This window comes from Parasteatoda tepidariorum, chromosome 9, assembly GCF_043381705.1.
Source record: "Parasteatoda tepidariorum isolate YZ-2023 chromosome 9, CAS_Ptep_4.0, whole genome shotgun sequence".
NCBI lineage: Eukaryota > Metazoa > Arthropoda > Arachnida > Araneae > Theridiidae > Parasteatoda > Parasteatoda tepidariorum.
The window spans coordinates 80007058-80026493 of record NC_092212.1 but is presented as its reverse complement, the minus strand read 5'-3'; the positions used below and the strand labels follow the sequence as shown (position 1 = coordinate 80026493).

The 19436-nt window shown below is 31.8% G+C and overlaps 1 protein-coding gene across 1 annotated transcript; it reads right to left on the bottom strand.

Annotated features, from left to right (window-relative positions):
- Positions 1-5180: 5180 nt before the first annotated feature.
- On the bottom strand, positions 5181-10583 carry LOC139426583 (uncharacterized). Its single transcript, XM_071185884.1, has one exon. The coding sequence runs from the start codon at positions 10581-10583 to the stop codon at positions 5181-5183; it is 5403 nt and encodes a 1800-aa protein (XP_071041985.1).
- Between the last annotated feature and the right edge of the window lie 8853 nt (positions 10584-19436).

Sequence of the window (19436 nt, the reverse complement as noted above, 5' to 3'; positions counted from 1 at the left end):
TTTAAAAAATTATTACAGGATTATCAAGTCTTGCTCAACATCTACTAATAGTCTATGGAAAGAACTCCCCTCGCCATCCGCCTGGAGTATTGGCGGAGACTAAGGTTGTGAGATTTAACTATTTCATGTAGGGGTGTTGGGTCAATATTTAAGATAGCTTAAAGAAAGGGAATTAGGGAAAAGAGAAGCTTTCCTCTTTGAAATGCGCTATTTCTTGTTTCCAAAGCAGCAGGCGACTTTAGACTCTGGGGCAAGGAGAGTACTTTCTATAGACAATGTATACATGTCAGCAAACTAAACATAAACTGAAAAGGTAAAAAAAAAGTTTTTTTTATTAAAATAAAAGGATTATGATGTTAATAAAGCTAAAACAATGTAAATAAAGCACAAATATTTGCACATAAAGTTTAATTCACATTGTTTTAATATTATTGTGCAAGTTAAATAATTTCAGTGCAATATTATTGTGCAAGTTAAATAATTTCAGGTAACTAAACAAATGGATAATACTGCTGACATACTTAAAAAGCATACTAAGCATATGAGTGATAGATTTTATTTGATAATTTGAAAATACATATTTTTTTTTATATTTAATTTAAAATAATCTTTTTAGTATTAACTTAATCAAAAGTATTTAATAACAATTGTTTTAAGATATTAAGCTTATATCAAAACGGTTAAGCAAGTGTCAGTTTCATACCTGATTATTTTACTTTTTTCGCAAATAAATATAAAAGAAAAAACATTTAGAGATTCATAATTTTCATTAATTTGAATTTTTACAACATTTTTATCATAAAAAATTCTTAACATTCAATTATGAAAAATTTGATTTGCCAATGTCAACCAGTCTTTATGAACTAAAATAAAGCTTAAGCCCAGCTATTTAAAGTAATTATGGAAATACAAAGTGTTCAACAATCCCTGCTTTTAACATATATTTTTGGAGTCATTCTTAAAAAATGATGGCAAGAAAATGCACATAAGGAATTAAAAACGAATATTTAAGAGAGAAAAATTAAAGGCATTATCAAAACATGAATCATTTTTAATGTACCACTGTGAAGATGTATTAAAACCAGTTTAACTGGCAGATGCATTCTATTATCTTTTATAACATCTAACAAATAAATTACTAGTTGGAATGATTTCAAACCTATTCTTTAATGATTAATCTGCATAATGAATCAGATTTTTTTCTAATTTTTAAATATTAATTTGTATATTTTTAATAAGATCATGAAAATATATAATAAAGGTGGTGAGTATTCAGAGACCATGCAGAGTTGGATTTTGTTAGATAATTTGGATAAGGATAAAAAAAACTTCTGTAATTTTTATCAAGTAGGTAATTTTTAAAATTTTGGCACTAGATTCCAAAACGAAGTATTCATAGATATAAGTTATTAAATGTCACAAAAAATATTTTTTGTTTCATATGTATCCTTCAAACCAGAACATGAACCATAAAGTCTCAATTCACTATAGAACAAGGCAGTTCTATAGTAAGTATTCTTGATGTCAGAAACTGGTTTTTAATGTGATGAGTATCAAAAACTATCAAATGCTTTAGGTGAAGGCTGATAATAAGATAATGAAAAATCACAAGAAAATTTGCACAGTTTTACAATATAAAAATTAAATTGCATTAAACTGAATACATAAAATTTCATAAATAAATTACATTTAAAACTGTATTATACACCAATTTTATTTGGATTCATTAATATAGCATTAGTTCAATAGCAAAATTTAGTCAACAGTAATTTAAGTACAATAATTAAATTAATAATTAAGTACAATAGGTAATTTTATTAATTGAGTTATTAAAAGATTTAACAATGAAATCAGAATGGTTTAACAATTAAGAGGAATTTATTAGAAAGTAATAAGAAACTTATTAGACATTACTAAAAAAAAAATAGACATTTAAAAAATCTCAGAAAAAATGTTTAAAAAAATGGATTGATTAACTGATTGTGTCAGAAAATTGCTGAAAAGAATTTAAAACTGTGCATTCAAATAAAATAACTTTCGATTTAATTTAATTATAAGTGATATGAGAAGCCTTTTATAATCTAAGTTACAATATCAAACAAATAATAAAATAATGCATCAGAGAAATTTCTAAAATTCGTAATTATAAATTGCTGATCCTTATTTATGATTATACAAATAAATTAAAATTGTACAAAGAAGGGTGGGTTAAAACATTCAAGAAGGAAAAAGTTGAATTTTTAATAGCTGATCCACCTCATTTAATTTATTACAATCTGTTCTAATATGTTTAAAAAATATATATATTCAACAAAAGTTTTTTCTTAACTTATTAATTAAATAATTTAAGAAGCCTTTTATAACCTAAGTTGTAATTCAAAAAAAAAAAAAAAAAAAAAATANAAAAATTTCTAAAATAAGTAATTGTAAATTGCTGATCCTTATTTATGATTAATACAAATAAATTAAAATTGTACAAAGAAGGGTGGGTAAAAACAATCAAGAATGAAAAAGTTGAATTTTTAATAGCTGATCAACCACATTTAATTTATTACAATCTGTTCTAATATGTTAAAAAAAACATAAATAACAAAAGTTTTTTCTTAACTTATTAATTAAATAATTTAAGAAGTCTTTTATAACCTAAGTTGTAATTCAAAAAAAAAAAAATAAATAAAATAAAATAATGCATCAGAAAAATTTCTAAAATATGTAATTGTAAATTGCTGATCCTTATTTATGATTAATACAAATAAATTAAAATTGTACAAAGAAGGGTGGGTAAAAACATTCAGGAATGAAAAATTTGAATTTTTAATAGCTGATCAACCACATTTAATTTATTACAATTTGCTCTAATACATTAAAAAAAAACATAGATAACGTAAGTTTTTTTTAAACTTATTAATTAAATAATTTAAGAAAATTTTTGCATTAAAAGCTTGAATTTAAAAAAAAAAAATTATTGAGCATAAAAAATTTTTTTCAATGCATAATTCCTGATTATAAATTATAAGGAACATAGAAAATATATCAATATTAAATGTGATAATATACAAAAATGATCAATAAACACTAATATATCAGAGTAAAATACAAAATATACAATAAAACTAATTTAATTTTTGACAAAATTTTTAAGAAAAAGTACACATTGTTTTAAATTAAACTCACTTTGAAATAATTATCAAAATTTATGGCACTGAGCATTTATTAAGTTCTGGAACTTTTTAAACATAAAAAAAGTAGAACAGTCAACTCAACAGTAATTTTTGAAATTTTAATGAGAATAAAATTCTCTAATAAGATTGAAAAGACCCTATAGACAAGAAAGAGTTACATTAAAAACGGAAATCGAATATAAATCGTAGTATTTAAAAATTTTTACAAATTACACTGGAATTAAATTATATGTATCCAATTCTGATTAAAAAAAATATTACGAATATATATATATATATGAATATATCATAACCTAAGGAAGAAAATTTAGGACAAAAAGAACTGAATGTTTCAAAAGTGAAAGGCTCTCTCAAAAGGTAAAAAGAAAAAAAAAAGTCCAATTGTGCTGTTAGATATTGTATAATATAATATAGGTTCCAACTTTTATATTATTTTTCAAATTAAATTAATTTTTCAAATATGGCAGAGTTTGTCAGAAAAAATATTTTTTAATTGAGCTACTGGGCAAATATTCATATTTTTACAGTTTTAAAATGCTACAAATAGGTTCAGAAGGCCTTTTAAAGGCTAACAGTTTTTGTTTAAATAATTTTTTAAAACAAAATAAAGCAGAAGAGTGAGCTAAAACAATGAAGAGGTAATAATTTTAGAAATATTTAACTAGTTTTAAACAATGAACAGGGATAATACAACAACTTATATACATTAGGATATAGAACTCTTAACATTATACAATAAGACCAAAACATGCAGATTCCAAACTCTATGATTCAAATATTAAAAACATTTTTTATTTGACATAACTTTAAATATGAGAAAGTAAAATCCATACGGTCATATGGAATACAATTCATATGAATTGAAAATTATTAGATAGTTTCACAAGAAATGTCAAAAACTCTCTACTGAGTAAGTATTTATAACATAATTTTAAAGTAAGAATAATTTTTTTAAAAAATATCTTACTAAATTTTAAAGCTCCTCATAATGTAAATGGTAATTCAAATAAATTACAAATACGCAGATTAAATTTTTTTTTATAATTAAATGCATATATTTTTCAATATAACTTCCGTGTTTCCATAAAAGACATCTCTTATGAAACAACTTAATATTCTACTTGTTTAAAATATAATATTCATTTTGATATTGAATACACTGACAAATGAACTATGAGTTATCACAAATTCCAATTTACAAATAAAATCTTACAGAAGTTGTATTTATAACAAACTGACTTAGATGACTCCAGGGTTGGAGTTTTTGCCGGCAAAATGGGTTTTTTGCCAGGACAATGGCAAAAACCTGGTAAAAACCGGCAAAAACCAAATTATCTAAATTGCTGATTAAATATTATTACAAAATACTTGAAACAAATTTAAATCAATCATAAGGAATAATAATTTTGATACATTACATGAAAAAATTATTTTTAACATATTAATAATTAATATAATGGTAATAATTTTTAAAAGATTGAAAGTTTGTGATCTCTTTTCATTTTAGAATCCTAAAATAAATGTTTTTTTACAAATAAATATTATTATTTGTATAATACTATTATTTATTATAAAAAATTATTATTTGTACAATAATTAACTACACATGTTGATAGATATTTTATGCTTTAAATTATATTTGTATTAATTTAAAATAAGTTCATTTCACTGGAAAAAAGAGAATAATCACAAATTTTCCAATCAATAATGTTTTAAACTACTAAAATGATACATTATCATTTAATTATGGAATAATAGTTTTGGTAATTTTTTTGTAATTATTTAAATTCATAGTATATACTTCAATTTTAGGAATAATTTTGTGTCAAAAATGTCTTTTTGTCCTCTCATCTTGGAAAATATAGGTTTTTGCCACTTTGCTTGGCAAAAACCTGTTTTTGCCAGGACGGTTTTTACCGGTATTTACCATGGTTTTTTCCACCTGCGGCAAAATCTTTCCAACCCTGGATGACTCACTCACAATTTTTTTTTTAAAACTCAATCGCTAACATTATTAGAATAGGCCGACAACGTTGACTCAGAATCACTATCACTTTCATAATATGTGACAGAATCCTGCAATGATCTTAACGATCTGCAGTAATTATGTTCAACATTAAAAACAGACTGAAAGTCAGTAAAGTTTTGATTTCCAGGAGATTCACTATTTCCTTCAGGCGATTTAGATATGCTAATAACACTAGCTATGACTGGCAGAATGTTCGACAACATTATAGGCTTTGTTTTTAAATGTTTTATATAAATATCATCAGGTAACCTGACTAAGTTAACTGTAACTTTTTGAGTTCTTGCTTTAGATTTTAAAAATCGAATTTTATTGTTTAGGTTAGAAGTATGAATCTTATCTATTAGTTTTCTTTTATTCATAGGATTTATCGTAGATACGAAAGACCCTTTATTTCTGTCTTTTTCAAAGGGATTTCTGCATATGTCTCTAATAAACTTTTTAAATACTTTTGGTTTGCTGGTATGTACATTGGATAAACAATCAGCACTTGAAGTTTTTTTTAGAGAGTTAGAATTATCCTCTAAGGGTTTTTCATTAGCACAGCGATTATTCACATGATAACTATGATCAAGGGAAATCCTATGTCGCAGGATATTAAGTTCGGAGTTAGCATCAATATCATCATGTTCATTTGTACGATTCATTTCATTCATTAAGTGAAATTCATTGCACTGCTTCTGTTTGTGATTTGAATTTTTTGGAGTCTCAATGGCTTGATCTTTGCCATTCATGTTTCCTCTACCAGTAGGCTTTGGATCATCTTCGTCTTCAGAACAATCAATACTCTTATTTGCAGAATTTTTTAAACAGCAGCTTCTTTTCAGTCTTTTCCTCGTTATTGTGTTATTTTCGGAACCTTCAGGCATTTTCTTTTTAGGTAAAACGTCTTCGGGTATAGATCCTAGAAGTTCTTTTTCGTGAGAGACTTCATCAGATAAACTTGTTTCATTTTTTGAATGATCAATTACTTCACTTTCTGTTTCTTTCTCACTGAAACTTTCATCTTTGTTGCTTTTAGATTCTAAAAATTCAATATTCTTATCTTGAGAAACATCATTTGTTATATTTGGTTTAGTTTTAAGATTATCAATTGCTTCACTTTCTATTTTTTCTCCCTGAGATGCATTCCGTTTAGTTTCAACACTTTTGTTAATTTTAGATTCTAAAAGTTCGACATCTTTTTCTTGGGAAACTTTATTCCTTAAAGGCATTTTGCTTTCAGCATTATCAGCTTTCTTACTGTCTATATTTTTCAATTCAGAACTGGTAGTAGATAATTTCCTTTTTATTTCAACATCAACACCATGTGCAGATTCCAAAAGTTTAACATCTTTTTCTTGAGAAACTCTATTCCTTAAAGACATTTTATTTTTAACACTACCAGCTTCTTTGCTTCCATATTCATCAGAACTCATAGTAGATTCTTTCCTTTCAATTTCGACGTCAATCCTACATGCAGATTCCAAAAGTTTTACTTTCTTCTTTTGAACAGCTTCATTAATTAAAGTATTTTTTCTTTTATGGTTATCTAGTGATTCACAGTCCATTTTTGTTCTTTCAGAACTAGGAGATGCTTCATTTATTATTTCAACATCACTGCCACATTTTAAATCTGAAAATTCTAAATTCTCATCCATGAAAACTTTATTTGTTAAAGCAATTTTACTTTTGGTATTATCTATTGCCTCACTGCCTGTTCTTTTTCTTTTCCTATTTTTAGATCTTCTCTTTCTAGTCATTTCTTTGTTAACACTTAGTCTGCTGTTAGATTCTAAAAGTTCAACTTGTTTTTCTTGGTTAACTTCATCTAATATATTTGTGTTACTTTTGGGGTCATCAGAATCACTAGTTTTTACAGTTTCTGTAAGTTTATCAGGGCTGTTGCCTGAAACTTCATTTGTAATTGATTTCCTTTCAGGTTCAATTTTGGTTTCTGCACTTTCAGATTCCAAGAATTTGATTATCTTAGAAACTTTTTTATGCACACTCTCTGTTTTTCTCTTGAGTTTAACAATTTTCTTGCCTTTTGTACCAGTTCTTTTATTACTTTTAATTTCTGTCTGTTTGACAATAGATTCACAAATGGAGATTTTACCCTCAGATAAATTAAAACTTTGATCCATCCCAGTTCTGTGATTACATAATACATCAGACTTATCCACATTATTGGATGTTTCTGGAACAACAATTGACGTTATTTCTTCCTGTAAATGATTTTTGCTTTCAATTATTTTACTTTCTTTGGGTTTCTTAATACCCTCAGAACATCTATTTCTATGTTTTTCATTCTCTTCAATTTTATTTCTCTCTAAACAAATAGAATCATTTCCATCTTTTTCAATAAAATCTTGTTTGCAGTCTTGCGATTTGCTAACTAGGCCGCACGTAACTTCTTTTTGAGTGTCGATATGAAGCACTTTAGATTCAGAAACACTTTTATTAGATCGCAAGCTAGATCTTCTATTTTCATCCCTAACACTTGAATTCTTTGTACAAATAGAATCATTTGTATTTTTTTCAGCAAAATGTTGTTTGCTGTTTTTTAATTTGGTATCTTGGCTGCATGCAACTTCTTTTTGATTATCTAAATGCGCCACTTTAGGTTCAATTTCGCTTTTGTTAGGTCGAAAATTAAATCTTCTATTTTCATTTCTAGCGTTTGGATTAACCTTTTTCATTTCAGCATATTTCCGCCACTTCAAACGTGCAAGCTTATTTCTTTGTTTACCGGCATATCTTCTATATGACTTCATGTCTACAACTTCAGGTGGCAATTTTACTAGCTTTATGCACAATGTTTTCAAATTAGATAGTTCTGATATATCAGGTGAAGTCTGCAAATTATATCCAGAAGTTGAGTTGTTCTTGTGTGGACTAAATTCTACTAGTTTGTTGACGCACTTCACATTACCTTTTCCAGCTTTATTATCCCCTTTTTCCTTTGTAACTGATTTGCATTCACTGATAGATTCATTTCTAGATGAACACACATCACTTCCTGGTGTGGTGTTTTCCGTTATTTTCATTTTTTGTCCAATGGTGGATTCAGCTTCAGATGATTTTAGTTCTTCCACTTTATTCAACAGTCGAGAATAATTTTTTGTACTACTTTCTTTAAAAATTAAATCCCGTTCATCGTTGGATTCGACAACTTCTACCTCATTCGATGCTCTTGAATTTCTCCTTTTTGCTCTCCTCTTCACGACTCTTTTTTTCTTCCGGTGACTCGATCTTTTTAATCCAGGGTCGGATTTATCGGGACGATCGGATTCCGACGAAACATCCGTGTCTGTCACTGGAATACTTTTAACAACCTCAATTTGGCTGGCATCACTAATAACCTCCAATGAAATTTCACATAAGTCTCTTACATCTTCCTTTCCTGTATCAACCACATCCTCATTTTCACCATAATTTATGTCGCATTTACAAAGTTCCATCATAATTTGAAACCTATCAAACTCATCAAAATCTGCATCTTTAGGTTCCCAATCTATCTTTTCAACTAATTTATTGTAGTAAGAGCTTCTTATAACAGAATATGGATCTTCCACTTGGCACAGACCGTTGTTCCAATGGATGTGACGGAACTTCCGAAAGAATTTTGTCCTGTTGTGGTGCAGCACATGATCGAGCAATCTGGGCTTCATATTAAAAAATATATCGCACAACTGACATCTATTGGCAGATTTATGCAGATGAGAATGAATTTGAAAATCTTTCATCTCTGTAAAATACATTTTACAGGCATGGCACTGATAGGGCATGTTTAATATGTGACTAGTATAATGAAATATCAAGTCGGTCCACTTAGGAAAAAGCTTTTCACAATCTTCACACTGATGCAAATTACCTCTTTCAAACAGCCAGTACTGCTCACTTCTGGTCTTCAGTTGGACGTGAAAGTATAAGTGTTGCTGAAACCGAAGCTTAGAAATGCAAGAAAAATTGCAATGGGTACAGAAATAGGGCATAGCTCCAATGTGGCATAATATATGCTTGGCCAAATCATGCGGCTTAGCTTTCATGTCACCACAAACGTCGCAAGCATTTTGAAAGAGCTCAGAGTACTTCGAGTTCTTAACTGTACTTTCCGAATGTGAAGGTTGCAATTCGGAAACACTGTTTAATGTGTATACCTTAGGAGCATTGAAATTTTTTGATGACGGAAACTTAAAAAGAAGCACTTTATTAGAGGGGTTTGAAGTCTGCTTATCACCCACTGCTTCCGATAGCTTAGCGTTTGAGGTTTTGCTATCACTCGAAATCGCATTATCTCGCTGATTAGAAATACTGCTGACACCTTTAGAGTTATTGATTCCAGGTACAGAATTTGAATTATTCTTTGGAAAATAATTTCTTGATTTATCAAGTGTTGTCATAGACTTTTCAGTTATTGCAGAAATTTTTGAATTATTAATTGTTGGTACATAATTTCCGTGAACAGACTCTTCAGAACTACTGATTATTATTGCAGAATTTTTCGAGTTATTAATTGTTGGTGCATAATTTCTGTTAACAGACTTTTCAGAACTATCGATTATTATTGCAGAATTTTTCGAGTTATTAATTGTTGGTGCATAATTTCTGTGAACCGACTTTTCAGAACTATTGATTATTATTGCAGAGTTTTTCGAGTTATTAATTGTTGGTTCATAATTCCCTTGAACAGAAGTAATTTTAGGCAGGCACATATTATCTGAACACGTAGAATACAATGGATTCTTAAATTCTTTAACGGGTGCAGCTGTTGGCAGTGTTAAGCAAACTTGTTGGGTTTGAGTCTTATTAACTGTAGCTTTATTCACAACATTTATTAAGGAAGACAATGATAATATCTGTCCAGAAGAAATATTGCAAGAGACTTTAGCTCCACCAGAATTGTCAGTTTGAACAACAATCTTACTTGCATCATTGCTGAATGTTTTGTCTGGCACCACTTTAAAGAACCTTAGCCTTAGATTGTTATTTTTAGGAATTAAAAGTGATCGTTGAGCAGTATCTGATGTCAGTTGAGAGGTTTTAACATCTTTAGAGTCTAAACTTCCATTGTTTTTAAGAGTCAAAATTTGTCGTTGGACAATAGCTTCTGACGTGAGTTGAGAGAATTTGTGATCTGTTGATTCTTTTACAGATCCTGAACTTACATTGTTGCCTATAGAAGTTAAAATGGGCTGTCGAACAAAGGTATTTGATGCGATTTGAGGGTTTTTAAGATCATTTGAGTCTTTTTCAAATACTATTGTGGGCTCTTCTTCCTCATCGGAATCTGTTTTGTCAGATGTATGAACTTGCAAAAAATGATCAGTAAATGTCACGTCATTATCAAATTCTTCCTGACAAATCCCACAAGAAATTAAAGTGGAGGACATTATAATGAACAGTAATAACTCTGTTCTATTATTTGTAGTTTTGTTCTAAGTGTTCATTTTTTTTGAAGAAAGTTTTGCCTCCCACCAAGTATATAATATGGGCTTTTCGTATGTAGTTTCAGTTTACAAAAATATAATCACTAATTAAGAAAGCGAAAACAGCATAATAAATAGTTTAAAATCTTTTTCTCGAATCAACGAAGAAAAGATAAATTTTTCGTGTTCTGCTGGAAAATTTAGGAAAAAAATGACAATAATATTTAGTTATTACCAATGCCAGATACAGAAACTATACGATGTGCGGTTAATTAGGTTTGAATATAAAAAATAAATTTTTCATAGTTTAAAGAAATATTTTTGAAATGATTAATATTTTAAATAAATATTATCAATTCATAAAGTCTTCATATTTTTAAACTTTAAAAAATATCTGATAAATTTAAAGGTTACAAGCGCGCGCTAAAAGTGCTCTACTGCAATAAGTCAACAGAGAAATTAAATAAAAATATTTTTATTCGCCTTTGAATCATTTCAAAAGTTTGTTCGTTAATCGAAATGAATTTAATGAATACCTTTTTATCACTGCTATCCTTAATAAGCATTACTGCACATTGAAAGAATATGCTTCACCATAATATACGAAAACAAGGTTTATCGAAGTTGTTATTTTCCCTTTCGAAAAATTAGTTCAAATCATTGATAAATAAGTATATAAGATTATTTCTTGCCATTACTTAAAATAAATAATTTGAGATGCTAAAATATATTGTCATTACTTTGCCTTGAGAAACATAACATTAGGCCTAGCAATTTACGGTTACGGTTAAAAGAGAAAATAGCACAGTTACAGTTTACTCTATACGTTTCCTATCGAAATATTTACAAAAGAATTAATATTCTAGTATTAGATAAACATCGTAACCGTAACTGGTACAGATTGAAAATTAGCAGCTTTATTACTACGCAGAAACATATTTCTACAAGAGATAAAGATTTTCAATATAATTTAGTTGAATTTTAAAAGAAAGGAGTGTTTTTTTTTTAAATTATAGACTCGAAAATTTAAGCAAAACAGCATGAACAATCAGAATTTTAAAATTAAAACAGGTAAAAAGTAAATATATGTCAAGTGATCTTGAAATTACTCTCTGGTCTACCAACAACTATCATGACAAGCCTGGACAAGGTGCAACAGCATGGCGTCTAGGGGTAGCTACTAAAGCTTCCCTTCAACACTTATCCTTTATTATTATTAATTATTTGGTCTACGTGCCTAGTTTTTATGTTTACGCCCTTTTCATTCTTCGCATTTTGGTCGAATAAAGGAAGGGAACTTTCTCAATCCTTTTGTTAAATTGATTGCCTAATTCTTTTAAAATAATAACACATCAATGTCTGTTAATTAGTCGTTAGTTTCTATGCAGATTTCTCATTTAAACTGTCTAAATATAAGGAATTGCATGTATTTTTATTTCATTCTATTAACAATTCTAGATTGAAGTAAATGAATAAAAAAGGAAAACAGAGTGTAAAAACATCTGTAATTAAAAAAAAAAAAAGAATTTAAACTGTAGCTGAAAGAAAATGTCCACTGTAGAACAATGCGCACAGTAAAAAGCGGAAGTCTTTGAATAATCTCATGATCGGATTTTCGCGTTCTTTACAAAAAATTTTTTAATGATATCGTTTATAAATTTTTACATCGTTTTAAATAATGCATTTTTAAACGGCACAACAGGAGTAAAATCGATCGATTAGTATCTTAGCTATCAAATTTTAAAGAAGTCTTACATTGAAAATTTAATTTTCTTGAAATGATGCTGTCTTTAAGCGAACTTCTCAAGTATATGATATCTGTATAAACATAAAGACAAGCATGTATTTTTATTTCATTTTATTTACAATGCTTAATCGAATGCAGTTTTTAATAAAAAATAAAAACAAATTAAAACAGCTGCAATTAAAAAAAAATCTAAATTGTGGCTAAGAAAAGAAAATGTTCACTTAGTACATTGCACACGATAAAAAACGGAACAGGTCAGGTTACGTCATTTCTTAATAATATCGTTAATAACTTTTTACATTGCTTTAAAAAACGTATTTTTAAATGGGAAAAAAATTTAAGCAAATCTTTCGAACAGTTTCCAAGCTATTAAATAAATTATATACTAAAAACATGATTTGTTTAAAGTGATGCTAAAGTTTATATACATTAGAACTCAAACTTTCTTCGAATATTAAATAAAATAATAATTAAAATTTAATAATATTAAAAATTATTTTTTATATGGATAGGATAAATGAAGTTTAAAAAGACGACATTTTTAAAAATTCGATTTCTCTGGAGCTATTCGACCGATTTCGATCGGATTTTGAATTTTATTCCTTAAAATGATGCAAAAATTTACGTACCTTATAATTTAAGCTTTTTTCGTCCATTAGTAAATAATAAATATGTACTAAATTTTGTTTTCATGGATTATCTTTAGAGAAATAAATTTTATAATTGTGTGCAAATTTTATTTTAATTCGCTTAAAAAGTTTTCGTGATATGGCTTAATATATAAGAAGTAAAATTAACATCACTAGGGATCCAAAATTTGGACAGCGCTCTTGACTAAACTCTATAAAAACTCTCTCTCTCTCTGGAAAAACTATGTTTACCAGGGTCAGAAATCCAAATCCACTTCTTATTCTGGTGGCCAAGGTTTTGCCAGAGAAAGGATTTCGTAACTTATTTCTCTGATTTCGTAACTTAAAAACATCGTCTGCGTCAATTAATAAGCATGTAGGTACGATCACTAGGTCAGAAGTTATTCAGGTGTTACCGTTTTTTACGCCACAACTCCGGATCGTGGTGAAATACTACAGATCCTGAATTCCGTGTAACCAGTGTGTTCCGTGGAATGTTTGGTTGGACCGTCAAGTTTCGTTCCCAACAATCCAGAGTTCATTACTGAGCAATTCTGGCAACACTTTTTAAGTCCGATTTCAACTGATAAAAAATAAAGTGTAGACAATGTTTCTGCTCTAATTAATTAACATTTTTGAGTTCACTCCCTTGGAGCCATTAGGATTGAGTCTTAGAACCTGAAGATTAGATCAAAAGTTACTCTGGTTAATTGAAAGTTACTAATCTAATTCCCATGTTCAAGAAAGTTTCATGATTGGCTGCCTGTATACAAACAATATTTTTTTCCATTATTTTAAATACTTGGTATTTCAATTAAAATCAATATTTTGTTAGCAGCATCTTGAGTCCTGCTCTTCGTAAGTTAAATGCATGTTATATTGAAGAAATGAAAACAAATTAAAAATGAGTCTCGACAGAATTTTTAAAACATTTAATATACCGACCTTAACATACTTATATGAAATATTATCTGATTTCTGACAATTGATGATGAGAAATCTGAATTTGAAGATCTTGTCTGCAATTTCTAATTTTTTCCTTCCATTTTGATTTATTAATTTTTATTTTACAACATTTTTCTTAACTGTTACTATGCGAAGAAATTTTTTAAAATTATAATTTTTTGTCGAATTTCTTATTTATTTATTATTTATTTTTTCTTTTTTTTTCTCCGTACATGCTGTAAGGAATGTTATTTCTCCAAAGGAACTTTGACACTTCATACTACCTTTCTATCGTTATAATCCTGCTTTTTTTTCTTTTTCTTAAAATAGTTTTAATCTGTTGCTTTGGGGCCGGGATAGTCTGGCCGGTAGGGCGCTGGGCCCATGTCTGAGAGTTCGTGGGTTCGAACCCCGCAGGCAGAAGACTCCCCGTGTAGTAAACACGGGGAGTCTTGATGCACGTTAAATCTGTCTTAACAGTGACTGATGTACGTTAAATCTGTCGAGTCGCAAAAGTCCTCCATGTTCCCATAACAAATCAATACCTCTGGGGGTACTGGATTGGAGATCGATCGTTCTCTGATTCAGGTCAAAATTACGATCTGTGGATGTATGAATGGGTCCGTCCTATAAACGGGTGTGACGTATGGTGCGGCAGAAGTCGAATTCTTGGCCATAGATGGCGCCACTGAGAAGCAAGAACAATCGAATCCCCTCTGCCTAAACAGGCATACGTCAACAACAGCAATCTGTTGCTTTTCCATTTTCGTGATGTTATCTCGTCTTTAACACAATTCCGTTTTATTTTTTTATTTACAGGATGTTTCTTTTCCAATTCCATTTACATTTCATAACATTTCCAGATGTTACATTTCTAGTTCCATGATTTTCAAATACCAGATGTAATCTTTCCAATTCCCATATGTGATCTTCTGAGTTCCATGATTTTGCCTCCCATTTTCAAGATGCTGTATTTTAGCGACCCTGGATGGAACATTGAGGTATTTTATCGTGGTTAATAAAAATCATGTTATTGTAATTTTTATTCATTTATTTATTTTTGTTTAACAAAGTATATATTAAGCATTGAGCCGCGGTGGTTCAGAAGATTTGTTCGCCTCCCAATGAGGCTATCCTTATTGGTAGATGGATTATAGGTTGGAATCCCTTTACCATCTGGTTAACCATTTGAAATATTCGCGTTTTCCCCTACATGTAGCGCAAATGCTGGTTAGTTCCATCAAGAAGTCTTTCACGAAAGCTAGTTTTTTTTTCCAATTCTCGATACAGGATTTCCTTTGACTTCTGGGTTGGGTTCAAAATGACATGGCTACGGAGTTGAACATAGACCATCCTAAACTTATAATTGAATCGGCTGTTGTTGTTGTTGACGTATGGCTGTTTAGGCAGAGGGGTGCGATTGTTCTTGTTTTCCAGCGGCGCCATCTATGGCCAAGAATTCGACTTCTTCGACACACCCGTTTATAGGGCGGACCCTTTCATTCATCGACGGATCGTAACTCTGACCTGAATCAGAGAACGATCAATCTCCAATTCAGTACCCCCCAGAGGTATTGATTTGTTATAGGAACATGGAGGACTTTGAGACTCGACAGAATCAGTCACCATTTACTACACAAAGAGTACTGTCCATGGTCCGAAAGCAAATCGTAACGTGCTCGACGGTGCGTCTCAGCGACTATCCAGAGCCTGACTAAGGCCCCACATCGGAGGGGCCCCCCAAATTGAATAGAAAGTTTATTTTACGTTTCCTTCTTTAATGAATTTTTTTTAACCAAAATATCAGTACAGTTTAAAATCCGTTAGTTATATGTTTACCGGGATAGCCTGGTCGGTAGGGCACTGGACCCATGTCCGAAAGTTCGTGGGTTCGAACCGCGCCGGCCGAAGACTCCCCGTGTAGTAAAGTGACTGATGTAATCTATCGAGTCGCAAAAGTCCTCCATGTTTCCATAACAAATCAATACCTCTGGGAGCAGTGGCCCCCATCCCCCCCAGTTCTTGGGCGCATTCATCCCCCCTCCCAAAAAAAATTTGCTAACTTCCCCCTTCCATGTTAGCTTGTTCGAGATAGTGCTACTTTGCTTGCATTCTACTCATAATATGACAATGCTTCTTTTATTTATGTACTNAAGTATATATTAAGCATTGAGCCGCGGTGGTTCAGAGGATTCGTTCGCTTCCCAACGAGGCTATCCAGGTTCGAATTCCAGCAGCGCCTTCTTTATACGAATTCTGCTCCCGTTTTTGTGTGCAACCACAGTGCTGACGTAAAATATTCTTATTGGTAGATGGATTATAGGTTAGAATCCCTTTGCCATCTGGCTAACCATGTGAAATATTCGCGTTTTTCCCCTACATGTAGCGCAAATGCTGGTTAGTTCCATCAAGAAGTCTTTCACGAAAGCTAGTTTTTTTCCAATTCTCGATACAGGATTTCCTTTGACTTCTGGGTTGGGTTCAAAATGACATGGCTACGGAGTTGAACATAGACCATCCTAAACTTATAATTGAATCGGCTGTTGTTGTTGTTGACGTATGGCTGTTTAGGCAGAGGGGTGCGATTGTTCTTGTTTTCCAGCGGCGCCATCTATGGCCAAGAATTCGACTTCTTCGACACACCCGTTTATAGGGCGGACCCTTTCATTCATCGACGGATCGTAACTCTGACCTGAATCAGAGAACGATCAATCTCCAATTCAGTACCCCCCAGAGGTATTGATTTGTTATAGGAACATGGAGGACTTCGAGACTCGACAGAATCAGTCACCATTTACTACACAAAGAGTACTGTCCATGGTCCGAAAGCAAATCGTAACGTGCTCGACGGTGCGTCTCAGCGACTACCCAGAGCCTGACTAAGGCACGATCATAAGGGGCAGTTGCCCCGTGCCCCCACATCAGAGGGGCCCCCCAAATTGAATAGAAAGTTTATTTTATGTTTCCTTCTTTAATGAACTTTTTTTTAACCTAAATATCAGTACAGTGTAAAATCCGTCAGTTATATGTTTACCGGGATAGCCTGGTCGGTAGGGCACTGGACTCATGTCCGAGAGTTCGTGGGTTCGAACCGCGCCGGCCGAAGACTCCCCGTGTAGTAAAGTGACTGATGTAATCTGTCGAGTCGCAAAAGTCCTCCATGCTTCCATAACAAATCAATACCTCTGGGAGCAGTGGCCCCCATCCCCCCCAGCTCTTGGGCGCATTCATCCCCCCTCCCCCCTCCCTCTCCATTTCCCTTCCATGTTAGCTTGTTCGAGATAGTGCTAATTTGCTTGCATTCTGCTCATAATATGACAATGCTTCTTTTATTTATGTACTTAAAAAAATTCTCTCGTCTAAATTCCCCCCCAAACTATTCGTTTTATTTAGTGTAAAAATTCCCCCCCAAGCTTTAAGTGGGCGCATTGTGCCCCCACCTTCCCCCCTGATGGGGGCCCCTGTCTGGGAATACTGGATTGGAGATCGATCGTTCTCTGATTCAGGTCAAAATTACAATCTGTGGATGTATGAATGGGCCCGTCCTATAAACGGGTGTGACGTATGGTGCGGCAGAAGTAGAATTCTTGGCCATAGATGGCGCCACTGAGAAATAAGAACAATCGAAACCCCTCTGCCTAACACAGGCATACGCCAACAGCAACAACATATGTTTACTGCTTCATTAATCTATCGTAGGAACACAATCTATATTTCGTAAATCCATGACTTTCTAGGGGGCGGAATTCCACTAAATTTTCGCAACTGAGATGGATAAAATTGGCTTATCAAAATCCTGTATTTTTACATCTTGCAAAATGCGATATGCTTTAAAAAATACAGGCTTCTGATTGGCTTATTTGAACCATCGTAATGGCGAAAATTTAGCTGAATTATGTCAGCAAGAATATGAATTCTTCGTAGCTAGATGACAAAGTTAACAATCAGAAAATTGCATTCAGCATGATGGACATTGTCAGAAAATCAATAAAATGGACAGAACGATATTTCGTCTCACCATAGAAGACTTCAAAGCTATTTTAGGTTCCAGTCAATTTTCTTGTTATATATAATGAGGTGAAAACTTGAAAAACCTCAATAAAATTCTGTTCTTCATTACTGAAGTAGTGAAGCAGGGGGGACCCCCAAAAAAGTTGTTGCCCAGGGCACCAATTAAGCTGAGACGGACCCTGCGACTACCAAAGGAAAGGTAATACAAACTATGTCTGACGCACGAGGAAGAAAAGAAATTATAATTGGGCAATCTCTTAATCGTCCGCCTTGTGTATACTCAAAAAGAAAAACCGTCGAAGTCGTAGACCATTGAGTTGTAATTTTTTTTTAAAAAAAGTCTTATATTTAAAATTTCAATTCTTGTGAAGTGTTTGACCAATTCCATTAAGATTTTGTATTTTATAGCTTTTAGATAAAAGAATAAAATGATTGTATACAACAAATTTTCGATTCTCTGCAAGATATTGAAGGATACGCAAAAAATAAAATTAATAATAAGAGGCCCAAACATTCGTCCGATCAGCTGACTAAACTATTTTTTTGTATTTTGTGGTCACCCCTCCTATTTTGATGAATTTTATTCCGTTTATTGCTCCTTTGAGAGAAAGGTTAGATTGGCATTAACAATTATATTATTTTTATTAACGTTTATTTTGTTAATTTTTGATGCAGCCTATTTTTTTGGACGCGTATTTTCTATTTATAAATATTTTCTTTTGCACAGTAAATATTTTTATTGTAGTTGTTGTTCTAGTTCATTTACGTCGCACTAGAGATGCACAATGCGACGATCTGGGAAGCATCTCTGAGGATGATCCGAAGACATGCCATCACAATTTTTTGATCCTCTGCAGAGGGGATGACACCCCTGCTTCGGTAGCCCGACCACCTGCAAGCGAAGTCGAGCACTTTGCGGTAAAACAGTTTAACGAGGACCAACACCGCACACCCTTGGTCCCTATGCAGACTGATCCAAGTGGTCACCCACCCGCACACTGACAGCAGCCAGTGATGCTTGACTAAGTGATCTACTGGGAACCGTGTCTTAAAGATCGGTCCACTGCGGGACAAATATTTTTATAATAATTTTTAATGTTAAAAACATAGCTTATTTTTTTTTTATGGAAAATAAAACAGAAACAATTTTTTTTAATGTTGGGTTCTGACTCCCCAAATATTGGGGGGTCTGGGCCCCTCAGACTCCCTGGTTGCGATGCCCATGGCGCAGAGAGTACAGGGCCTAGAACCATCAGATTATCAGGCACGTGTCAACTTCAACACGTTTCTCTAACAGACGGCAGTGCTCCCGGAATTTTGTACACATTGCACATGCGTTGTTCACTGACGAATGCACTATCACCAGCGAAGGTATGGATGGTGTTTTCTACACTAGGGAGCGCTGCAAGCTTGGGACTGCCTAAATTTCCGGGTTACTGTTTCAGTTGTATTTTAAAGCCATTTGGCATCATTGTGTTTTGAGAT